Here is a 25330-nt window from a genome sequence, read left to right on the forward strand (position 1 = left end):
ATTTGGGGTGGAGAAGGGATTGGTGATGGAGAAGGATGTGGGGGTGGAGAAGGGTTTGCTGGTGGAGAAGGATTTGGGGATAAAGGAGGTTCTGGTGATGCAGAAGGATGTGGGGGTGGAGAAGGGTTTGCTGGTGGAGCACTGCAGGGTTTGGTGTCGCCGCCGTGCCGGAGCCGCTCCGGGATCCATCCGGGATCCATCTGCTCCCCATTCCCGGCCCTTTGAAGTGGCAGCAGAGCCCCGGGCAGGGACTGCAGAGCTTTGATGTCCCTCGGCCATAAAACGGCCCCGGAAAGGTTGATTTACATCCCACAGTCCCTTTGCTCCCGGGATTTTGCAGCTCTGCCCTCCAGCCAGGCACGTTTTTAGGGATTGAAAGGAATGGGATGGCTCCTGCTTTTTTCAGTGTTAAAGACTTTTTAAAAAAATGGGGATTTTTTCAATTAAAAGAGCCGTCGGAACATCATCAAAGAGCAGAGCAGAGGGAGAAGGGAAACCTCCCCCAGCTATCCCAAAGTGCTTTTGCTCTTGCCATCCTTCAAACCCAAGTCGTGGGGACCTGCAGTTCCCAAAGCTCTCCCAGAAAACAGTGCTGGTGGAGAGACACTGCTTTTCCCTTCCTTGGACTCCGAGGATGTCCCAGGGCCTGGGATGGGCGTGTGTGGGAGGTGGGTGTGGAGCACAAGGGATGAGCTCCGGGATGCAGCCGGAGCCGGTCCTGCTCTGTCAGTACAGGCAGCAAATTAAATCAGGGATCAGCACGCAGGGAAGCAGCCAGGAATTCCTAGAAAATCCACTTTATCCTGGCTGCAGCTAAAGATAATCCCTGTGAATGCTTGTGGAGGGTCCCAGCCCTCGCAGGGAATTCCTGAAGGAAACCCCCCCCCCACTGCAGGACTCGCTCCCACTCTGGATCAGCCCAGCTCTGCCAGGACCTGCTCATGCTCTTTTTCCAGGGTTTTTTTCCGAGGAAAACAAGAGCAAGGAGTGGTCCTGAGGGCTGTGCTCCCAGCCCAGGAGTGTGACTGGGAATTGTGCCAGGATTGGGCTGGAAAATGTGTCAGGACCGATCTGGGGAGTGCCAGGATCAGGGGTGGGAAATGCTGGGACTGGGCTGGGGTTGTGCTGGGATCGGACTGGGAATTGTGCCTGGGCTGGGGTGAGGAGGGTGTTGGCACAGGGATGGGAAGCTCAGCAGGAATGGGCTGGGAGCTGCCTGGTTTGGGGTGTGGAGCTGCCAGGATTGGGCTGGGAAACTCACCAGGAATGGGGTGGGAAACGTGCCTGGATCAGGCTGGGAAATGTGCTGGCACTGGGCTGGGAGGTGCCGGGACTGGGCTGGGAAAGGGATCAGGAATGGGTTGGGGAGAGCACTGGGCCTGACCTGGGAAGGATATTGGGAATGGACTGGGGACAGCACTGGGGATGACCTGAGAAGGATATTGGGAATGGGTTGGGGGGCACACTGGGACCAGGCTGGGAAGCTCACTGGGACTGCCAGGATCAGACTGGGAAGAGACCAGCACTGGGCTGGGAAGCTCACTGGGATCAGGCTGGGAAGTCCCTGGATTGGGCTGGAGAGCCTCATCAGGCTGGGAAAGTCACTGGGAATGGGCTGGGAAGTGTGCTGGGAATGGACTGGAGAGTGTGGTGGTATTGGATGGGAAAGCTCACTGGGAATGGGCTGGGAAGCTCACTGGGACCAGTCTGGGAAGCTCACTGGGAATGGACTGGGAAGCTCACTGGGAATGGGCTGGGAAGCTCACTGGGAATGGGCTGGGAAGCACATACTGCCCACCGGGCTGTGGGGCGGGCTGGGCAGTTCCCGGGGTGGGAAGAGGGCCAGGGAAGCGCTGACATCCCTCCATTCCCCCTTCCCAGTCTTCCAAGAAGCCCAAGACGGCGGAAGCCGACACGTCCAGCGAGCTGGCCAAGAAGAGCAAGGAGGTGTTCCGGAAGGAGGTGGGTGTTCCCGGGGCACCGGGATGGGGCCGGGATGGTGGGACTGGGGAGCTGAGCCCGGCGTGTCTCCGCAGATGTCCCAGTTCATCGTGCAGTGCCTGAACCCCTACCGCAAACCCGACTGCAAGGTGGGCAGGATCACCACCACCGAGGACTTCAAACACCTCGCCCGCAAGGTGGGAACCTGGGAAGGTGGGAATGTGGGAAAAGGGCATGGGGAGCATGGGAATGGGGGTGGATGTGGGGACATGGTGGGTACAGGGGCATGGGAATGTGGGAAGGTGGGATACAGGGACATGGGGATGTCAGAATGTGGGGACATGGGTACAGGGACATGGGAATATGGGAAAATGGGATACAGGGACATGGGGATGTCAGAATGTGGGGACATGGGTACAGGGACATGGGAATATGGGAAAATGGGATTCAGAACATGGGGACATGGGTACAGGAACATGGGAAAATGGGATACAGGGAAATGGGGACATGGGAGAATGGGACATGGGAATATGGGAAAATGGGATACAGGGACATGGGGGTGTCAGAATGTGGGGACATGGGTACAGGGACATGGGAATATGGGAAAATGGGATACAGGGACATGGGGATGTCAGAATGTGGGGACATGGGTGCAGGGACAGGAACATGGGAAAATGGGATTCAGAACATGGGGACATGGGTACAGGAACATGGGAAAATGGGATACAGGGACATGGGGACATGGGAAAATGGGATACAGGGACATGGGAAAATGGGATACAGGGACATGGGAAAATGGGATACAGGGACATGGGGATGTCAGGATGTGGGGACATGGGTACAGGGACATGGGAATATGGGAAAATGGGATTCAGAACATGGGGACATGGGTACAGGAACATGGGAAAATGGGATGCAGGGACATGGGGACATGGGAAAATGGGATACAGGGACATGGGAAAATGGGATACAGGGACATGGGGATGTCAGGATGTGGGGACATGGGTACAGGGACATGGGAATATGGGAAAATGGGATACAGGGACATGGGGATGTCAGAACGTGTGGACATGGGATACAGGGACATGGGTTCAGGGACATGGGGACATGGAGGGTGCAGGGAGGGGGTGGGCTGTGTCACCCCATCCATTGGATCCACCTGGAGGAAAAGGGAAGGAAAGGAGCAACAATGTGGGGAATAACAGGGAGTACTTGGGGAATATCAGGAAATATCAGAGGAATATTTGGGGAAAAAACAGCAAAATAGTTTGGGGAATGATAGAAAATATTTTAGGAAAAATAGCAAATCTTTGGGAAACAATAGGAAAATGGTTGGGGGAATAGCTCGGGAATGACAGCAAATATTTGGGGAAAAACAGCAAAATGGTTTGGGAAATAGATGGGAAATAATAAGGAATATTTGGGGAATAACAGCAAATTATCAGGAGAATAATGGCAAATATTGGGGGAATGTTTGGAAAGTAATAGAAGAGTTGTTTGAGGAATATTTGGGGAATAATGGGGAATATTTGGACAATGTCTGGGGGAATAATAGGGAATTAGCTTAGGGAATATCTGGGAAATAATAGCAAATATTGGGGGAAAAATACCAAATAGTTATGGAATATTGGGGGAATAATAGCAAATTATTGAGGGAATAACAGGAAATATTTGAAAAGTAATACAAAAGTGATTTGGGGAATAATAGGAAATATTTGGGGAATAATGGAGAGTATTTGGGGAATGTTTAGGGAATAACAGGAAATATTTGGGCAATAATAGGAAAATAGCTTAGGGAATATTTGCAAATAACAGCAAATATTTTGGGGGAAAATATCAAATGAATTGGGAGAATAGTAGGAAATATTTGGGGAATAATGGGGGATATTTGGAGGATTTTTGGAGGAATAATAAAGAAATATCTTAGGGACTATCTGGGAAATAATAGCAAATATTGGGGGAATAATATAAAATCTTTTGGGGATATTTAGGGAATAACAGACAATTAATTATGGGAATAATAGGAAATAATTGGGGAATATTTGGGGAATAATAACCAATTGGAGTGGTTGGGGAATAACAGGAAATAATATTTGGGGAATAATAGGAAAATAGCTTGGGGATGTTTGGAAAATAATAACAGGTATTGGGGAACAACAGCAAATATTTTGAGACTATTCAGGGGTTAATAACAAATTAATTGTGGGAATGATGGGGAATATTGAGGCAATAATGGGGAATGTTTGGGGAATAATGGGGAATGTTTGGACAATGTTTGGGGGAATAATAGGAAATTAATTTAGGGAATATTTGGGGAATGATAGACAATGGATTGGGGGAATAATGTCAAATATCTAGGGAATATTGGGGAAATAATAGGCAGTTAATTAGGGGAATAATAGGAAATATTTGGGGAATATTGGGGAAAGGAATAGAAAAGTGATTTGGGGAATAATAGGAAATATTTGGTTAATAATAACCAGTATTTGGGGAGTGGTTGAGAAATAACAGGAAATATTTGGGCAATAATAGGAAAAAAACCTGGGGATGTTTGGAAAATAATAACAAATATTGGAGGAACAACAGCAAATATTTAGGGAATGTTTGGGGAATGATAGCAAATTAATTGGGGGAATAATGGGAAATGTTTGGGGAAATAAGAAATATTTGGGGAAAACCAGCAAAATAGCTTGGGGAATATTTGGGGAATGATATCAAGGATTTAGGGAACATTTGGGAAATAAGAGCAAATTATTTGGGGCAATAATAGGAAATATTTGGGGAATAATGGGGAATATTTGGATAATGGGGGAATAACAGGAAATTGACTTAGGGAATATTTGGGGAATGACAGACAATGGATTGGGGGAATAATGTCAAATATCTAGGGAATATTGGGAGAATAATAGGCAATTAATTAGGGGAATAATAGGAAATATTTGGGGAATAGTAACCAATTGGAGTGATTGGGGAATAATGGGGAATATTTTGGGAATAACAAATACTTGGGCAATGACAGAAACAGAGCTTAGGGAATATTTGGAAGTAACAGGAAATATTTGTGGGGAAAAATAGGAAATTCATTGGGGGAAATAACAGGAAATATTTGGGGAATATTGGGGAATGTTTATTTGGGGAATAGCAGGAACTATTTGGGATCAAAGCTTGGGGAATAGTTGGGAGTCACAGGAGTTCCTTAGGGAATCATGGCCCAGTGGGCTGTGGAATGGCCAGGCTGGGGCTCAGTGGGAATTCCAGGCCTGACTCAGCATTCCCACATTTCCAGCTGACCCACGGGGTGATGAACAAGGAGCTCAAGTACTGCAAGAACCCCGAGGACCTGGAGTGCAACGAGAACGTCAAACACAAAACCAAGGAGTACATCAAGAAGTACATGCAGAAATTCGGGATCCTCTACAAGCCCAAAGAGGACACGGAGCTGGAATAGCACCTGGAATAACACCCACCCCCCCCATCCCGTCCCTTCCCACCAGGATTGGCCGTTTGGAACTCCCCCAACCTGGGAATTTTATTTTCCCCGTGACGTTTTTTTTAAAGGAAAGGAACCGTCGTTCCCGACGCCGAGGCCTGGTCGGGCTTTGCCAGGCCTGGTTTTCCCAAACCGGGCTTTGCCAGGCCTGGTTTTCCCAAGCCGGGCTTTTCCAGGCCTGGTTTTCCCAAACTGGGCTTTGCCAGGCCTGGTTTTCCCAAACTGGGCTTTGCCAGACCTGGTTTTCCCAAACTGGGCTTTTCCAGGCCTGGTTTTCCCAAGCCAGGCTTTGCCAGGCCTGGTTTTCCCAAACTGGGTTTTGCCAGGCCTGGTTTTCCCAAGCTGGGCTTTGGCAGACCTGGTTTTCCCAAGCTGGGCTTTGCCAGGCCTGGTTTTCCCAAACTGGGCTTTGCCAGGCCTGGTTTTCCCAAACTGGGCTTTTCCAGGCCGAGCGTTGCCGGCGCCGCTCTGGAGCTCTGTATTATATTTTAACGTATATGTGAATATATTGATAATAATTTGCTTTTTTTTCCCTGTCGCTTTTAGCCCTGAACTTGCCTATCCCACGGGAACACTTTGCCAGGAATTGTTTTGGGGTTATTCCCCCCCTTTTTTTTTTTTTGTTTCGTTTTTTGTTGGGTTTTTTTTTGAGTTGTTTCCTCGGTTTTTCCCTCCCGCTCCCGAGAGGTTTCCCCGTGTTTTTTTCCCTGTAAATAACTGCGGATTTCTGGCCATGTGGATAAGATTGATTTTACTGCTTCGAGCATTTTACTTTCTCTCCAATTTTTACGGAAACTTTTTTTGTAAAAAACAAAAAAGGCAAAAAAAGAGAAAAAAATAAAAAATCCAAAGAAAAACGAGCCCCCCCCCCCCAAAAAAATCCAAATCGACGCCGGACACGGGTGGGAGGGGGGGGTCTGGGGAGGACTCCCCTGTGGCCCTCAGGATTCCCAGGAATCCTTGGGGAGTGGGAAAGGGGGGAGGGTGGGGTGACCCGGGGGCATTTTGGGGTTAAAAAGGCCCTTTTACATCACAGGTGCCACCTGACTTGGGGTCCCTGGGGTGTCCCCACAGCCAGGGAGACTCCGGGGCCGTGTGGGATGGGGGGGTGTGGGGACACCTGGGGTGTCCTGGGGACATGGGTGGACACAGGGACACCCGGGGGGACACACGGACACCTGAGGGGACACAAGGACACCTGGAGGGACACACGGACACCTGGGGGGGCACACAGACACCCGAGGGGACACAAGGACACCCGAGGGGACACAAGGACACCTGGGGGGACACACGGACACCTGAGGGGACACATGGACACCTGGGGGGACACATCCCGAGGACACGGTTGTGGGGACACCGGGATGCCCAGGGATACATGTCCTTGGGACACACGGACACCCGAGGGGACACATGGACACCTGGGGGGGGGGGCACAGACACCTGAGGGGACACACGGACACCTGGGGGGACACACAGACACGTGGGGGGACACAAGGATACCTGAGGGGACACAAGGACACCTGGGGAGACACACGGACACCTGGGTGGACACAAGGACACCTGAGGGGACACAATCCGAGGACACGGTTGTGGGGACACCGGGATGCCCAGGGATACATGTCCAGGGGACACACGGACACCTGAGGGGACACATGGACACCTGAGGGGACACACGGACACCCGAGGGGACACACGGACACCCGGGGGGACACATGGACACCCGAAGGGACACACGGACACCCGAGGGGACACGGTTGTGGGGACACCGGGATGCCCAGGGATACATGTCCTTGGGACACACGGACACCTGAGGGGACACACGGACACCTGGGGGGACACAAGGACACCTGAGGGGACACACGGACACCTGGGGGGACACAAGGACACCTGGGGGGACACACAGACGCGTGGGGGGACACAAGGACACCCGGGGGGGCACACAGACACCTGAGGGGACACAAGGACACCCTGGGGGACACAAGGACACCTGAGGGGACACACGGACACCTGGGGGGACACAAGGACACCCAAGGGGACACACGGACACCCGGGGGGACACACGGACACCTGGGAGGACACATCCTGGGCCACGGGGGTGGAAGGACACAGGGCCAGCCAAGGACACACAGCCCAGGGACACACGGACACCTCGGGAATGCCGGCTGGGATCTGGGGAGGAACAGCTCCAGAACTGGAGGAATGAGGGGAAATATTTGGGGGGTAACGGGAAATAACTGGGGAGGAAGAGAAAGACGGTTTGGGGAATAACAGGGAATATTCCAGGGGAAAACAGCAAATGTTTGGGAAATAATAACAAAAATGGTCAGGGAAAAGTTGGGGAATAACAGCCGGGATTTGGGGAGTGTCTGGGAATGACAGGAAATATTTGGGGAATATTAGGGTGAGAATAGGAAAATAGAGAATATTTAGGAATAATAGGGAATATTTGGGGAACAATAGCAAGTGTTTGGGGAATATTTGTGGGATAATAATAAGTATTTGGGGAATATTTGGGAAATAACGGGAAGTACTTGGGGAATAATGGCAAAATAGTTCAGGAAATAACAGGAAATATTTGGGGAATAAAAGGAAAATAGCTTAGGAAATATTTTGGAAATACTGGGAGAACAAAATTAAATATTTAGGGAATATTTGGGGAATAATAGCAAATCGACTGGGGGAATAATATTGGGGGAATATTTGGGAAGTAACAGACAAGTCGTTTGGGGAATAATAGGAAATATTTGGGCAATAATGGGAAAATAGCTTGGGGAATGTTTGGAAAATAATAGCAGATTTTGGGGAATAATTCAAAATGTTTATTAGCAAATTAATTGGAGTAATAATGGGGAATATTTGGGGGAATAAAAGGAAAATAGCTTAGGAAATATCTGGGAAATAATAGCAAATATTGAGGGAAAGATACCAAATATTTAGGGAATATTGGGGGAATAATAGCAAATTATTGAGGGAATAACAGGAAATATTTGGAAATAACAGCAAATATTTGGGGAAAAAAAGCAAATGAATTGGGGGAATAATGGGAAATATTTGAGGAATAATGGGGAATATTTGGGGAATAATGGGGAATATTTGGAGGATTTTTGGAGGAATAATAGAGAAATAGCTTAGGGAGTATCTGGGAAATAATAGCAAATATTGGGGAATAATATCAAATCTCTAGGGGATATTTAGGGAATAACAGGCAATTAAATAGGGGAATAATAGGAAATATTTGAGGAAAATTTGGGAAATAATAGGCAAGTCATTTGGACAATAATAGGAAATATTTGGGGAATAATAACCAATATTTGGGGAGTGCCTGGGGAATAACAGGAAATAATTGCAAAATTAGGGGAACAACACCAAATATTTTGGGAATATTTAGGGAATAATAGGAAATAATTTGGGAATATAGTGGGGAATACTGGGGAGAATAATGGGGAATGTTTGGGGAATGTTTAGGGAATAACAGGAAATGTTTGGGGACTAATGGGGATTATTTGAGGAGTAATAGGGAATGTTTGGGGGAATAATAGAAAATTGCCTTAGGGAATATCTGGGAAATAACAGCAAGTATTGGGGGAATAATATCAAATATCTGGGGAATAGTGAGGGAATAATAGGCAATTAATTAAGGGAATAAATAGGCAATTAATTAAGGGAATAACAGGAAATATTTGGGGAATAATAGGAAAATAGCCTGGGGATGTTTGAAAAACAAAATAGCAAATTAATTGGGGGAATAATAGGAAATATTTGGGGAATAATGGGGAATATTTGGGGAATAGTGGGGAATATTTGGGAAATGTTTGGGGAATAATAGAAAATTGCCTTAGGGAATATCTGGGAAATAATTGCAAGCATTGGGAGAATAATATACATTTAATTAGGGGAATAATGGGAAATAATTGGGGAATAATTATCAATGAGAGTGGTTGGGGAATAACAGGAAATATTTGGGAAATAATAGGAAAACAAATATTTGGGAAATAATAGGAAAACAAATATTTGGGAAATAATAGGAAAACAGCTTGGGGATGTTTTGAAAATAATAACAGGTATTGGGGAACAACAGCAAATATTTCAGGACTATTCAGGGATTAATAGCAAATTAATTGTGGGAATAATGGGGAATGTTGGGGGAATGTGAGGGGACACATCCAGTGATGTGTGTGGGGACACACAGAGATGTCCAAGGACAGAACCCAGGGACACCCGAAGGGACACAGGGACAGCTGGGGACACTTGGGACACCTGAAGGGACACATCCCAGGGACAGGCACTTTTGGGCACACCCAGACACACGAGGACACAAATCCTGGTGGCACAGGGACACCCCAGGGGACACCTCCCAGGGACACAAGAGGACACATCCTGAGGACACCTGGGGACACTCAGGACACAGTCCAGGGACAAATGGACACCTTGGGACACCTGGGACACCTGAAGGGACACATCCCAGGGGCTTGTGTGGACACACAGGCACACAAGGACACCCATCCTGGGGACACAGGGACCCCCAAGGGGACACAGGGACCCCCAAGGAGACACATCCCAGGGCCACGCATTTCCACGGACACACAAACAGCCGAGGACACAAATCCTGGTGGCCCCCAAGTGACAGTTTAATGCCCCCACCCAGGACCAGCCCCATTCCCGCATCCCCCCCCGCTCCATCCCACAGCGAGGCCACCAAACACCCCCGTCCCACCCCCGGAATCCCTATAAAAGTACAAAACCCCTTCACCCCCCCTGGAATCCACCCGGGCGCGGCGCCGGGGGTGTCACACGGCGGAGGTGACATCCCCCGCTGTCCCCGCGGTGCCCCCCAGCTCCAGCAGCCGCTCCAGCTCCTCCTGCCGCCGCGGGGACACCGGGAGCGGGGGCGGCCCCTCGGGGGGGGCTGTGGGAAAGGGGGGGCTGTCAGCATCCCGGAATTCCACACGGCACCCGGGAGAGGGATCCATGGGGACGGGTGTGCCCTGACCCCATCCAGGTGCTCCCCGATCCCGCCTGGGTGCTGCCCAGCCCCATTCAGGGGGTCCCCAACCCCTTTGGGGTCTCCCCGACCCCATCCAGGTGCTCCCCGATCCCATTTGGGTGTTTTCCGGCCCCACCCAGGTGAATCCCAGGGTAGGGATGCACCAGAACCCCTCTGGGTGTTCCCTGGCGTTCAGGTGTCCCCCCAAATCCATGTGGGTGCTCCCCGGGATACAGGTGCACCCCAAAACCCCTGTGGGTGCTCCCCGGGCCGTGGTGTCCCCCCAAACCCATCTGGGTGTTCCCCGGGCCGTGGCGTCCCCCCAAACCCCCGTGTGCCCCCCAGAGCACCCCAACCCCCAAATCCAGATGCCCCCCAAATCCAGACATTCCCCGACCACCGCCCCCCAAACCCGCAGATGCCCCCCCCAAATTCCCGCGTGCCCCCTAAACCCTGATCCCCCCGAAGGGATGGGTGTTCCCCAAAACCCTTGAGTGCCCCCCAAATCACCCCTGACCCCCCCCGGGGCTGGCTGCCCCCCCAGACCCACACGTGTCCCCCTCTAAATTCCCAGGTGCCCCCCAAACCCTGACCCCCCCCCCCCCGGGGCCGCGTGTCCCCCCAAATCCCCACGTGTCCCCCCAAACCCCCACCGTGCTGGGGGGGCTCCTGCGGGCCGGGGGTGTCCAGGAAGACCCCGCTGTCCCCCCGGAGCTTCTCCCCGTCCGGCGACATTCCCGCATCCCCCGCGTCCCGCGCCTTGTCCAGCTGCCGCTTCTTCCTGCACGTGTCCCAACTTTGGGGGGACGGAGGGACACGGGGGGGGTCACGGGGGGGTCCCCAAATCCGTGCGTCCCCCCCCGGGACCCCCAAAACTCACCACTTGAAGGCCACGTAGGCGACGAGCCCCACGACGACGGCGGCGAGGAGGGCACAGTACAGCGGGATGGTGGCACCGGGGGGCGGCTCGGGGGGGTCCCCCGGCCCCGGGGGGGTCACACGGGGGGCCCCCGACACCGGGGGGGTCCCCCCGGGAACCGGCACCGCGGCCACGTCTGTGGGGACCGGGAGGGGCGACCCCGAAGGTTAAAGGAGGTTTGGGAGCGTCGGGACGTGCCTCAGTTTCCCCTTGGAGGGGAATGGGGGGGGGGAACAGGGAATGGGGGGAGAGACCTGATTTTGGGGTCACCCCCGGAGCCACGTGGGGAAACGGCCATAAAAAAGGGGGGGGAGGTAAAAAAAAGGGAAAGTGAGGCATAAAAAAGGGAATGAGGTAAAAAAGGGGAAACTGAGGCACAAAAATGGGAAATTGGGTAAAAAAGGGGAAACTGAGGCACAAAAATGGGAAACAGGGTAAAAAAGGGGAAACTGAGGCACAAAAAAGGGAAATGGGAAAAAAGGGAAAAAAGGAAAATTGAGGCACAGAAAGAGGGAAATTGGGTAAAAAGGGGAAACTGAGGCACAAAAATGGGAAATTGGGTAAAAAAGGGGAAACCGAGGCACAAGAAGGGAAATAAGGAAAAAAGAGAATGAGGGGGAAAAAAGGGAAATTGAGGCACAGAAAGTGGGAAATTGGGTAAAAAGGGGGAAACTGAGGCACAAAAAGGGGGAATGAGGTAAAAAAAGGGGAAACAGGAAAAAAAGGGAATGAGGGGGAAAAAAGGGAAATTGAGGCACACAAAGTGGGAAATTGGGCAAAAAGGAGGGAAACTGAGGCACTAAAAGGGGGAACGAGGTGAAAAAGGGGGAAACTGAGGCACAATATGGGGCAATTGGGGCACCAAATGGGGAAATTTGGGCACAAAATGGGGAATTGAGGCACAAAATGGGGAATTGAGGTAAAATAAAGGAAAACAGAGGCACAAGATTGGGAAAATTGAGGCATAAAAGGGGGAAAGTGAGGCACAAAATGGGGAAACTGAGGCACGAGACTGGGAAAATTGAGGCACGACATGAGAAAATTAGGGAACTACAGGGAGAAATGGGAGCACAAGGTGGGGAAACTGAGGCACAATATTGGGAAAGTGAGGCACAGCACAAAGAAATTGAGGTAGGATTGGGGAAACTGAGGCACGATGTGGGGAAATTAAGGGACTACATGGGGAAAATGAGGTAAAATATTGGGAAAATGGGGACACAATGTGGGGAAAGTGAAGCCCAGGATGTCAAAATGAAGGAAGTACATGGAGAAAGTGAGGTACAAAATGGGGAAACTGAGGCACAAAACGGGGAAACTGAGGCATGATATTGTAAAATTGAGACACAAAATGGGGAAACTGAGGCACAGCAAAAGGAAATCGAGGCACAAAATGGGAAAATGGAGGCACGAAGTGGGGAAAGTGAGGCACAAAAAGGGGAAATTGAAGCAGGATGTGGGGAAATTGAGGGACAAAACGGGGAAATTGAGGCACCAAATGGGGAAATCGAGGCATGACATGACAAAATGAGGGAACTAAATGGAGAAATGGATGTAAAAAATGGGGAAACTGAGGCACAGCATAAGGAAATCGAAGGATGACATGGGAAAATGAGGCACTACATGGGGAAATGAGGCACAAAGTGGGAAAACTGAGGCAAAATAAAGGAAAACGGAGGCACAATAAGGGGCAACCGAGGCACAAAATGGAGAAAATGAGGCACAAAATGGAGAAAATGAGGCACAAAATGGGGAAAGTGAGGCACAAAATGGGGAAAGTGAGGCACAAAATGGGGAAAGTGAGGCACAGTAGGAGGAAATGGAGGGGTGGTGTTGGGAAACAGGGCTTATGGGGGGAAATTAAGGGACTACACGGGGAAAATGAGGCACGATGTGGGGAAATGGAGGCACGACATGGAGACATGGAAGCACAATGTGGGAAACTGAGGCAGGACATGGGGAAATCAAGGAATGACACGAGGAAACTGAGGCAGTACAGGGGGAAATTGAGGAATGACACGAGGAAACTGAGGCAGGACATGAGAAAATTAAGGAATGACACGAGGAAATTAAGGAATGACACGAGGAAATTAAGGAATGACACGAGGAAACTGAGGCAGGATGTGGAGAAATTAAGGAATGACACGAGGAAACTGAGGCAGGACATGGGGAAATTAAGTATTGACACGAGGAAACTGAGGCAGGACAAGGGGAAACAAAGGCACGACGTGAGGGAACTGAAGAACTAAATGGGGAAAGTGAAGCACGACGTGAGGAAATTAAGGAAGGACATGGGGAAAACGAGGCACGACGTGGGGAAACTGAGGCACGATACGGGGAAACCTCGGCCCAGCCGCCCTCCCCAAACCTTCCTGCCCCTCCCAACCCCCCCCGGGGGTCCCCCGGTGCCACTCACGGCTGCAGGGGGGGCAGGGTGGGCACGGCTCCTCCCGCTCCTCCTCCGCGGGGCTCGGCGCTGTGGGGGACGTTTGGGGTGGGTTTGGGGGGTGTTTCTGGGTGGTGGGTGTCGGGGGGTGTTTTGGAGGGGGGGGTGTTTTGGAGAAGTTTAGGGGAAGGTGCTTGGGGGTTGTTTTAGGGGTGGTGTTTTGGGGTGTGTTTTTGGGGGTATTTTGGGGGTATTTTGGGGGTGTTTTGGGGGACACGTTTTCGGGGGGATTTTGGAGGGAAGTTTCGAGGGAGTGTTTCTGGGGGTGTTTTTAAGGGGGGGTGTTTTAGGAGTGGGTTTTTTGGGGGGGGGAGGGTTTAGGGAGGTGTTTTGGGGGGGTGTTTTTTTGGGGTACTCACTGTGCGTGTCATCAGGGTCACATGGCTGGGGGACACCGGGGGGACACGGGGGACACCCCCCGCCCCACCCTGGCACCTGCGGGCACAGAGAGGGTCCTGCCTCAGTTTACCCTTAATTTGCTCCAGGATCCCCCAAATTCCCACTGTGACCCCCCCCTAAAAGATGGAAAGGGGGGTCTGGGGCCCTGGGATAGGGGATTAATAGGGAGGGGGATGGGGAGTGCTCGAGGGTTAAAATAGAAAGAGTGGGAGGAGGGATTGAGGAATAACAAAAATAAATAATAACAAAGGAGGAATAAAGGAAAATAAATAAAAGTGACGAATCAAATGAAAAGAGTAAAAAGAAAAGGAAATAAATAGTAAAGAAAAATGAGTGTGAGAAAAGAGACTGACATGGAAAGAAATTAAAAGAAATAAAGTGAAGGGAAATAAAGGGAGATAAAGGGAAAAGCTGAAATAAAATGGAAGGAAGTAAAAATAGGAAATAAAGGAAAATAAAACAAAATAAAATAAAGGAAAATAAACCGTAATAAAATGAAATAAAAAAATCAAAATGAAATAAAATTAGAAAGGAAACTAAAAATAAAATAGAAAAGGAAAATAAAATTAAAAAATATAATTTTCAAAAAGGAACATAGAATTAATTAAAAAATAAAAATAAAATAATAAAATAAAAAAATAAAAAAAGGAAAATGAAATCAAAAGAGAAATGAAAATAAAAATAAAATAAAAAAAGGAAAAAAATTTAAAAAGGAATATGAAATAAAGTTCAAAAATAAAATAAAAAATAAAATAAAAAAGGAAAATAAAATAAAATAAAGGAAAAAATAACATAAAAATGAAGGAAAAGAGGATAAAAGGAAAGAAAAGGAACTGAACAGAACTGACCCAAAGCGAACCGAACCAAAGCCAAGAGAACAACAAAAGCCAGGGAGTGAAATGACCCGGAGCGTCCCGGGCCGGGGGTGGCCGGCGGGGCCCGGGGGCAGCGGGAACACCCCGCCCGGCCCGGCCCATCCCGTTCCCGGCCCGTCCCAACCCGTTCCCGTTCCCGTCCCGGTCCCGGTGCCCATCCCGGCCCCGTTCCCGTCCCAGTCCCGCACCGGGCTCAGCAGCAGCAGCAGCAGCGACGCCAGGAGCCGCCGCATCGCCGACACCGGCCCCGGCCCGGGACCCCCGCCCCGGCCGGACCGAGCCGAGCGGGGCCGGACCCGCTCCCAGCCCCGAACCGCTCCGGCTCCGCTCGGTTCGGGCCCGTTCGGTCTCAGTTCAGCCCCTCTCGGTCTCGGTTCGGCTCCGCTCGGTCCTGGTTCGGTCCCGTCCGGTCCAGTCCCGTTCAGCTCCCGCTCGGTCCCGGTTCGGTCCTGTTGAGCCCCGCTCGCTCCCGCTCGGTCCCGGTTCGGTCCCGCTTGGTCGCAGTTCAGCCCCGCTCGGTCTCGGTCCCGATCCCGGTCCCGGTCCCGGTCCCGGTCGGGCCCCGTCCAGCCCCGCTCGGCCGCGTTCGCTCCCGCCGGGTCCCGGTCCGGTCCCGTTCGCTCCCGGTCCGCCCCTCTCGTTCCGTCCCGCCCGGGCCGGTCTCAGCTGGGCGTGGCTCCCCCGGGCAGGGCGGGGCGGGGCGCTCCGCCATTGGCTGAGAGTTACGGGCGGGGCGGGACTAATCGCCAAGCCACGCCCCCCGCGGCTCCTGGGAACCTGGTTCGAGTCCCGCCCGGGGCGCTCCCAGCGGGACTGGCCCCAACTGGGACTGGGACCCCCCGCCGCCTCCCACGGCCCTGCCCCCGGGGAAAAATAGTCTCTGCAAGGGGGAGAAGCAGCTTTATTGATCTCTGGTGGGGCCATAGGGTCGCAGCTGGGTGCAGCGTCCTGGCGCGGGTGGGGGGTCTTGGGGTGGGTACAGGGTCGTGGAGTGGGTGCAGCATCCCCCCTTGGCGTGGGTGCAGGGTTTTGCTGTGGGTGCAGGACCCTGACACGGGTGCGGGACCCCAGCGTGGGTGCACAGCCTTGGGGTGGGTGCAGGGTCTGCGGGTGGGACCCTGGCATGGCCCCTGCCGTGGGTGCAGCCCTCCGGTGTGGAGGGTGCAGGACGCTGTCCGGGGCACAGGGGCTTGGCGTGGGTGCGGGGTCTCATTATGGGTGCGGGGTCTTTGTGAGGGTGCAGGGTCTTGGTGTGGGTGTGGGGTCTCCTGGGTGTGGGGTCTCCTGGGTGTGGGGTCTCCTGGGTGCCTGATCTTGGTATAGGGTCTTGCTGAGGGTGCAGAGCGTCGGTGTGGGCACAGGATCTCACGGATGAGGGGGCTTGGGGAGGGAGCGGGGTCTCATTGTGGGTGTGGGGTCACGGTGTGGGTGCGGGATCTTGGTGAGGGCACAGGTTCTCATGGTGGCGGGGCTTGGTGTGGGTTAAGGGTCTCATTGTGGGTGTGGGGTCCTAGTGAGGGTGCAGGGCCTCGTGGGTGTGGGGTCTCATGGTGTGGGGTCTCAGTGATGGTGAGGGGTCTTGATGTGGGTGCAGGGTCTAGATGAGGGTGTCGGTGTGGGTGAAGGGTCTTGGTGTGGGTGTGGGGTCTTGGTGTTGGTGCATGCTCTTGGAGGTGCCAGGTTTTGGTGAAGGAACAGGGTCTCATGGGTGTGGAGTCTCCATGTGGGTGCAGGGTCTCCATGTGGGTGCAGGGTCTCGGTGTGGGCACGTCCCCCTGGTCCCTCTCGTCTCTCACCACCCACGGGTGGGGTGCCAGAGCTCCACCACCTTGCCCCCGGCGTGGACGAAGTACACGGGGTGCATGGCAGCCGTGGCACAGGCCTGGGGGGGGGAACACTCAGCCGGGCACGGGGGACACGGGGGGCACGGGGGGGCACGGGGGGACACGGGGGGACACGGGGGGACACGGGGGGGACACGGGGGGACACGGCAGGGCCGGACACTCACGTGGTACGGGATGAGAGCCAAGGTGCTTCCCACCGGGAACCGCTGGAAATCCAGCTCCCCATCCACGGCCTCCACCTGCCCGTGCTCCTGGGTCAGCCCCACCAGCCTGGGGGGGACACGGTGTCACCTCCCCGGCACATCCCCTCCCGCGTGTGTCCCCCCCCCCAGGCCCCGCGGGGGTCACCTGAGCTGGGGGTGCCCCTCGATGGCGGCACAGCCCGGGGGTCCCCGGTCGCGGCCGTGCAGGCTCAGGGCCGCCCACCCACAGTCCACCAGCAGCTGCCGGCGGTGGGGGGTAGTGCCCGACCACCCTGGTGAGGACACGGATCGCCACCTCCTCCGGCCGGCACGAGCCCAGCTGGGTCTGCTGCAGGTCTGGGGTGGGGGGAGAAGAAAGAGCCTGGATGAGCTCGGGGTGTGTCCCGCCCCCGGGGGGTCCCGCGCGGCCGGGGGGTCCCGTCCCGCTCACCATAGAACAGGTAATTGCCCGGGTGCACCTCGGTGAGCTGCGACATCTCCGGCACCGGGTGGCTGCAGGACGGGGTGGAGCCGATGGTGGCCTCGGGACACGGGATCCCCTCCTGCCGCAGCCTGGGGGCACATCGGGGGGACCCTCTGAGTGCTCGGGGGGAAACATCACCCACAGGGGCCGGGGAGAGGGGCCGGAGGTGGGTCCTTCACCCCCGGGCACGGCGGGGAACAAGACCAGGGGTGGCTCCTTCGAGTTTGGGTGCCACAGGAGCAGGACCGGGGGTGGTGATGCCTCAGGGAGCCCCTCAGATGTACCAGGGAGCCCCTCCCAGACACTCAAGGGAACCATCCAGATGTGGAAGAGCCCCCCCCCCCTCCCCAGTATGTTAGGAAGATCCCAAGATGTACTGGGGAGTCAGTCAGATGTGCCCAAATGCCACCCAGATGTGCCAGAGCATCCCTTCTGATGCACCTGGGACCACCCCCTGATGTGCCCAAGCATCCCCAGGTGTGCCAGGAACCCCCTCGGATGGGCCAGGACACCCCCAGATGTGAACAGGAGCCCCCAGATGTGCTCCAGTGCCCCCTCAGACTATGCCAGGGCATCCCCAGACACACCTGGGACACTTCCCAGATGTTCCCAGATGTGCCAAAGCACTCCCAGCCATGCCTGGGACCCCTCCCAGCTGTTCCTGGCCCCCCAGATGTGCCAGAGCACCCACCAGCTGTGCTTGGGACCAGCCCCAGATCCCAGATCCTGCCTGGGATCCCTTGCTGATATTCCCAGCTGTGCCAGAGCAGCTCCCAGCTTTGGGAAAAAGGGGGAATTTGGGGGAGGTGGCCTCAGTTTCCCTCCCCTAAATCGGTGCCACCACGGGCTGGACTGGGCTGGGGACCCCCAGGACGTGCCCCCAGATGGGAACACCCCTGTTCGTGGGGGGATGGGGGGGTGTCCCTGTTTCCCCCCTCCCCCTCCCAGCGGGAACCATCCGGCAGCAATTCCCTCCAGGATGCGAAACCCCGCTGGGATAAAAGGGCGGCGAGGAGGAGGGAGGGGACAATGCCACAGGTCACATCAAAGGTGACATCAAAGGTGCCTGAGCCGCCAACATCCTCCCTGTGCCCGCCGGGGGGGGGCTTTGAGGGGCTTTTATGGGGGTCGTTTACATTTACAACCCAACACCGGGATTTTGGAGGGGAGGGGGGACGGGAACGAGGACGTGCCACCCCGCAGCTCGACCCTCGCTCTCCCAAAACGCCGCGATCCGACCCGGCCCCTCCCGGGCGCGGGGACTGACCTGGTGACAAAGGCCAGTACGGCCTTGGTGGTGTCCCTGGCGACGTCCTGCACGGCCGAGATGTCCCCGCAGCCGTAGGTGTTCCCGCAGTGGGCGTAGACCCCCGCCAGGGTCACCACCTCCGGGCACCCCCGGGCGATGGCCCGTGCCAGCTCCAGAGCCTCGGGATCCGTGGGGCGGATTCCCGCTGTGCCGGGGGGGGACACGGAGGTGGGAGGGGGTTTGGGGTGCTCCAGGTTGGGGGAGATGGTGGGGATGGGGATCGGTGGGATATCACCCACCCCCCCTCCCACGGAGCATCCCGGCGGTGGGAAGGGTGAGAACCTCCCAGTCACTCCTTGGGGATGATCCATGAGGAGAGCTCCCCCTGGCCCTCAAGCCCCCACATCCACCATCTCCACGAGGAGGAGGCATTTAAGACCCCCCAGAAGTCATTCCATAGGGATGACCCATGAGGAGAGCTCCCCGTGTCCCTCAAGCCCCCACATCCACCATCTCCACGAGGATGAGGCGATTAAAGGGGGGATTAAAGGGGTTTGGGCGACCTCTGCCCCTTGGAATGCCCGGAAAAATGACCCTGGAGGGGCTTAGGTGCCCCGTCCTGGCTGAGATGGTGGGTCTGAGGGCTTGAGGGACCTGGGACATCCTTCCCCGTGGAGCATCCTTGAAGAATGATTTTTGGGTGGGAGTCTTAAATGTCCCCTCCTGATTGAGATGGATCTGAGGGCTTGGAGGGACTTGGGGCACGGAGCATCCTTGATTAAGGACATTGGGGGTGGTCTCAGCTGCCCCATCCTGGCTGGGATGGTGGATCTGGGGGCTCGGGGGGATGCAGGACCTCATTCCCCAAGGAGCAACTTTGAAGAATGACTTCTGGGGGGTCTTGGATGCTCCATCCTGGCTGAGATGGATCTGAGGGCTTGGAGGGACAAGGGACATCCTTCCCCAAGGAGCATCCTTGAAGAATGGCTTGTTTTTAGGGCATGTCAGGTGCTCCTTTGTGGTTGAAATGGTGGATCTGGGGGCTTGGAGGGATAAGGGACATCCTTCCCTAAGAAGGATCCTCAAAGAACGACTTTTGGGGGGTCCCAAATGCCTCAGCCTGGTTGAGATGGTGGGTCTGGGATCTTAAGGGGACATGGAGACCTCTCCTCGTGGAGCATCCTTAAAAAATGATTTTTGGGAGGTCTTAAATGCCCCATCCTGATTGAGAGGGAAGGCTTGGAGGGTCCTTGATCAATGACATTGGGGGTGGGCTTAGATCCCCCACCCTCATGGAGATGGTGGATGTGGGGGCTTGAGGGACACGGGGAGCTCTCCTGGTGGATCATCCCTAAGGAGTGATTTTGGGGGGTCTTTAATGCCTCATCCTCATGGAGATGGTGGATGTGGGGGCTTGAGGGACATTGGGAGCTCTCCTCATGGGTCATCCCTATGGAATGACTTCTGGGGGGTCTTAAATGCCTCATCCTCATGGAGATGGTGGATTTTGGTGCTTGAGGGCCAGGGGCAGCTCTCCTCATGGATCATCCCCAAGGAGTGACTCTGGGAGGTTCTCAGCCGCCCCATCCCCACTGGGACGGTGGTTCTGGGGGCACCCAGCACATCCCACCCCACGGACCATCCTGGATGATGAACACCCCCCCGGCAGAGGCCGGGGTGCCCCATCCCCGCCCCCCCAAAGGGTGGGGTGCGGGGGGTCACCTACCCCTGCCGTTCCCGCAGTCCAGCTTGAGCCACACGAGCCAGCGCTTCCCGCCGGGCAGGGGGTTCTGGCGCAGGAGCTCCAGGCCCCGGGGGCTGTCCACGAGCAGCTGGAAGGCCTGGAGCTGCCGGGCCAGGGCGGCACATTCCGGCAGGTGCCACTCCTGCGCCGGGAAGGCGTACAGGATGTCGTCGAAGCCCCCGGCGGCGAAGAAACGCCCCTCGGCCAGCGTGGACACCGCGATCCCGCGGCGAGTCCCGCCCGTGGCCAGCGCTGCCCCTTCCCTGGGACAGGGAGAGAGGGTCGGGGTGTGGGGAGGGGAGAAATGGGGGATACCGGGGGGAAAGTGGGAGAGGAGGGAGGGAGGATGGGAGAAACCGGGGGGATATTGGGGGGGAGAGATGGAGGGAGAGGATGGGGGATACTGGGGGGGAAGGTGGAGGGAGGATGGGGGATGCTGGGGGGATCCAGGGGGGATTCAAGGGAGATCTGGGGGAAGGTGGGGGATACTGGGGGGGAAGGTGGAGGGATACTGGAGGGAGGGTGGGAGGATGGGGGACACTGGGGGGGGAAAGTGGAGGGAGAATGGGGGATGCTGGTGGGATACAGGGGGATATGGGGGAAGGTGGGAGATGCTGGGGGAGAAGGTGGAGGGAGGATGGGGGATCCAGGGGTGATGCAGGGGGGATTCAAGGGAGATCCAGGGGAAGGTGGGGGATACTGGGGGGAAGGTGGGAGGATGGGGGATACTGGGGGAAGGTGGGAGGAGGATGAAGGATGCTGGAGGGATCCAGAGGGGACCCAGGGGAAGGTGGGAGATACTGGGGGAGAAGCTGGGAGATACTGGGAGATACTGGGGGAGACCAAGGGGGAGGATGGGGGATACTGGGGGGACCCAGGGGGATATGGGGGAAGCTGGGGGGGGAAGGTGGGGGGAGAACAGGAGGGATGGTGGGGGAGGATGGGGGATACCGGAGGAAGCTGTGGGGATACTGGGTGGGGATAAGGGATGCTGGGGGGATACTGGGGGATGATAAGGGATACTGGGGGGATACTGGGAGGGAAGGTAGGGTAGGATATGGGGAGAATGGGGGGAAGGTAAGGGTGCTGAGGAGGTACTGGGAGGGATACTAGAAGGATGGTGGAGAGATGCTGGGGGAAAAGTTGAGGGGTGTTGAAGGAGAGCATGAGGGATGCTGGGACGATACTGGGGACAGGATGGGGACATACTGGGGGAAGGTGGGAGTGCTGGGGGGAGGATGAGGGTGTGCTGGGGGGGAAGGGGCACTGGGAGGATGGTGGGGTGATACTGAGAAGTTGAGGGGTGCTGAGAGAGACAAGGGGGATACTGGGAGGATGGTGGAGAAATAAAGGAGGGGTACTGGGAGGGAGGATGAGGGTGTTGGGGGATACTGGGAGAATGCTGGGGTGAACTGAAGGGTGCTAAAGGGGACAATGGGGGGACTGGGAGGATGGTGAGGGGATACTGGAAAGGCAGATGGGTGATATTTGGGGGAAAGGTTGGGGGTGCTGAGGGGGAGGATGCGGAGCTGCTGGGAGGGACTCTGGGAGGGAGCTGGAGGGTTGTGGGGGGGAAGTTGAGTGCTAAGGGGGAGGGTGGGAGGATACTGGGAGGATCATGGGGTGATACTGGAGGGGAGGATGGGATGGATGCTGTGGGGGGATGCTGGGGAAGAGGATGAAGGTGAAGTTGAGGGGTGCTGAGGGAGAGGATGAGGAGGTGCTGGGAGGGATATTGGGAAGAAGCTGGAAGGATACTGGGGAGGAGGTCGGGTGCTAAAGGGAAGGACGGGGGAATACTGGGAGGGTGCTGGAGGGACACTGGGGAGATGCCGAGGAGACACTGGGGGGGTACCGGGGAGGGTGCTGGGGTTGTCGGGGGTTGCCGGGCGGACCGTGGGGCCGCACTCACAGCGTTTTGTGTGTCTTGACGTGGGGCCGCAGGCGCAGCCCCAGGGCCCGGCACCGCTCCCGCATCCGCTCGGCGTTCCCGCGCACCTTCGCCTGGTCCAGGATCAGCGCCGGGGTGGGCAACTGCTCCAGGGGGGCTCCCAGCCACCTGCGGGGGCTGCGGCACGGGACGGGAGAGGGGGAACCGGCACAGCCCCCCCAAACACACCCTGCGCCCACTGTACCCACAAACCTGCACCCCCCAAAACACCCTGTGCCCACCATGCACCTCTTGTGCCCCCAAACCAGGACCCACCATAGACCCAAACGTGCACCCCTCCAAAAAACCCCTACACCCACCAGGCACCCACTGTACCCCTAAACCTGCACCCATCATCCCCCAAGCTACACCCACTGTACCCCAAACCTGCCCCCACCCTCCCCCCAAACCTGCACCCACCATACACCCCCCCAACAAACTCCCTACACCCACCTTGCACCCACCGTCCCGCCAAACCTGCACCCACCCAAACCACCCTGCTCCCACTGCACCCTCTGTGCCCCCAAACCTGCACCCCCCAAAAACACCCTGCTCCCACTGCACCCTCTGTGCCCCCAAACCTGCACCCTCTGTGCCTCCAAACCTGCCCCCCCCAAAAACACCCTGCACCCACTGCACCCGCTGTGCCCCCAAATCTGCACACCCCAAAACCACTCTGCATCCCCCATGCACCCACTGTGCCCCCAAACCTGCGCCCACCATCCCTCCAAACCTGCACCCCGCAAAACCACCCTGCACCCACTGCACCCACAAACCTGCACCCCCCCAAAACACCCTACGCCCACCATGCATTCACTGTGCCCCCAAACCTGCACCCACCATAGACCCAAACGTGCACCCCTCCAAAAAACTCCTACACCCACCATGCACCGACTGTACCCCTAAACCTGCACCCGTCATCCCCCAAACACACACCCACTGTACCCCCAAAGCTGCACCCCCCAAAAAACCCCTACACCCACCATGCACCCACTGTACCCCTAAACCTGCACCCGTCATCCCCCAAACACACACCCACCGTACCCCCAAAGCTGCACCCCCCCAAAAAACCCCTACACCCACCATGTACACACTGTACCCCAAACCTGCCGCCACCCTCCCCCCAAACCTGCACCCACCATACACCCCCCAACAAACTCCCTGCACCCACCTTGCACCCACCGTCCCGCCAAACCTGCACCCACCGTGCACCCCAAAAAAGACACCTGGGACGGGAACGTTTGGGACTGGGACATCTGGGACAGGGACGCCGGACAGAGGGACACCTGGGACTGGGGGTCTTGGGGCAGGGATGCCTGGGATCGGGACACTGGGAACTGGTCACTGGGACCGGGAATCCCGGGGCAGAATGCCTGGAGCTGGGTCAGTAGGAACTGGGTCACCTGGGACTGGGACATTTGGGATAGGGACACTGGGAAAAGGGACCCTTGGGACAGGATGCCTGGAGCCGGGTCAGTAGGAGCTGGGTCCCCCGGGACCGGGACACCGGGAAATGGGTGACGGGGCTCGGGATGCGGGGACAGGGACACCTCTGGCCGTGTCACCTCGGTGTCCTCCCCCCCCCCCCCGCGGTGTCCCCTGCCCCCGTGGGTGCGGGGTGAAGGTCCGGGGGTGCCCCGAGCGCCGTCCCCGCCCTGCCCACCTGTCCGTCCGTGTGTCCATCCCCGCGTCCGTCGCTCCGGCCGCCGCTCCCGTCCCCGCTCCGGTGGCCCCGGCGGTGCCACTGCCCCCACGTGACAACGTGGCACCCGCGGCCAAGCCCCGGCCGGGGACAAGGGTCGCTGCCAACCGAGGGGCCTCGCCGGGGTGGCAGGGCCAGGGGAGGACACGCGGAGCCCGCGCCAGGACACGCGGCCAGAGCCGGGGACAGCCGGAGCCGGGGGGGACAGGCAGGGATGGCCGGGACGCCTCGGGACACGGGAGAGGGGCTGCTGAGCCTCCCCCTGCTTGTGACACATGTGTGTGGCTGCTGAGACCTCCCGTGCTCGTGACACGTGTGGCTGAGGCCACATACGTTCATGACACGTGTGCCAGGGGCTGCTGAGACCCTCGCGCTTGTGACATGTGTGACAGGGGCTGCTGAGACCCCCTGTGCTCATGACACGTGTGCCAGGGGCTGCTGAGACCCCCCCCGTGGTTGTGACACGTGGCTGAGGCTGCACATGCTCATGACAGGTCTGTGTAGAGTGACTGAGACCCCTGTGCTCATGACACGTGTTTGTGTAGCTGCTGAGAACCCCCATGCTTGTGACACATGTGCCAGGGGCTGCTGAGACCCTCATGCTCGTGACATGTGTGAGAGGGGCTACTGAGATCCCCCCAGGCTTGTGACACGTAGATGCAGCTGCTGAGACCCCCCCACACCTGTGACACGTGTGTGAGGAGCTGCTGAGACCCCTCGGGCTTGTGACATGTGGATGTGGGTGTTAAGACCCCCCATACTCGTGACACTTGTGCCAGGGACTGCTGAGAGCCCCTGTGCTCGTGACATGTGTGTAGAGGCTGCTGAGAACTCTCACACTCATGACAGGGGAGAGGGGGCACGGCCGCTGAGAACCCCACAACTCATGGCATCACATGTGGGTACAGGGCTGCTGAGAACCCTCACACTCGTGACACTTGTGTAGAGCTGCTGAGACCACCCCCCCCCATGGTCATCAAACGTGGGCACAGAGCTGCTGAGGACCCCCCCACTCATGACAGGGTCACTGAGATGTCTCACGCTCATGACACGTGGGTGCACAGCTGCTGAGACCCCCCCCAACTTGTGACATGTGGGTGCACCGCTGCTGAGACCCCCCCAACTCATGACACGTGGGTGCACA

General features: G+C 56.1%; 3 protein-coding genes and 1 long non-coding RNA gene across 5 annotated transcripts in view; 1 reads left to right on the plus strand and 3 right to left on the minus strand.

Annotated features, from left to right (window-relative positions):
- The window catches only part of SETD2 (SET domain containing 2, histone lysine methyltransferase), a 51504-nt gene extending 45982 nt beyond the window's left edge, over positions 1–5522 (plus strand). For both annotated transcript variants that reach the window (XM_051806047.1, XM_051806048.1), the window contains exons 19-21: positions 1882–1962; positions 2037–2138; positions 5228–5522. In XM_051806047.1, coding sequence (XP_051662007.1) covers positions 1882–1962; positions 2037–2138; positions 5228–5389 — 345 coding nt within the window. In that variant the 3' untranslated portion in view covers positions 5390–5522. The remainder of the gene's footprint in view (positions 1–1881; positions 1963–2036; positions 2139–5227) is intronic.
- Positions 5523–5532: 10 nt separating this feature from the next.
- Positions 5533–5906, minus strand: LOC127479352 (uncharacterized). The gene is made up of 3 exons (XR_007907534.1): positions 5790–5906; positions 5670–5759; positions 5533–5639 (listed from the first exon to the last, which is right to left on the minus strand). It is a non-coding gene; the product is annotated as an uncharacterized LOC127479352 (long non-coding RNA).
- Positions 5907–10218: 4312 nt separating this feature from the next.
- LOC127479307 (death domain-containing membrane protein NRADD-like) lies at positions 10219–15290 on the minus strand. Its single transcript, XM_051806053.1, has 6 exons — positions 15240–15290; positions 14137–14212; positions 13748–13807; positions 11296–11470; positions 11069–11211; positions 10219–10337 (listed from the first exon to the last, which is right to left on the minus strand). The coding sequence occupies exons 1-6, from the start codon at positions 15282–15284 to the stop codon at positions 10219–10221; spliced, it is 618 nt and encodes a 205-aa protein (XP_051662013.1). The 5' UTR covers positions 15285–15290.
- Positions 15291–16710: 1420 nt separating this feature from the next.
- LOC127479338 (D-threo-3-hydroxyaspartate dehydratase-like) lies at positions 16711–24255 on the minus strand. The gene is given in 9 exon segments (XM_051806166.1): positions 16711–16933; positions 17060–17165; positions 17244–17353; positions 17355–17434; positions 17529–17650; positions 18829–19015; positions 20537–20817; positions 22467–22622; positions 24148–24255. Coding segments are annotated over 9 exon segments (1152 nt in total). The 5' UTR covers positions 24168–24255; the 3' UTR covers positions 16711–16843.
- Positions 24256–25330: the final 1075 nt, after the last annotated feature.

Source organism: Manacus candei, unplaced genomic scaffold (assembly GCF_025592945.1).
Source record: "Manacus candei isolate 608988 ecotype Guabito, Panama unplaced genomic scaffold, ASM2559294v1 h1tg000066l, whole genome shotgun sequence".
Classification (NCBI taxonomy): domain Eukaryota; kingdom Metazoa; phylum Chordata; class Aves; order Passeriformes; family Pipridae; genus Manacus; species Manacus candei.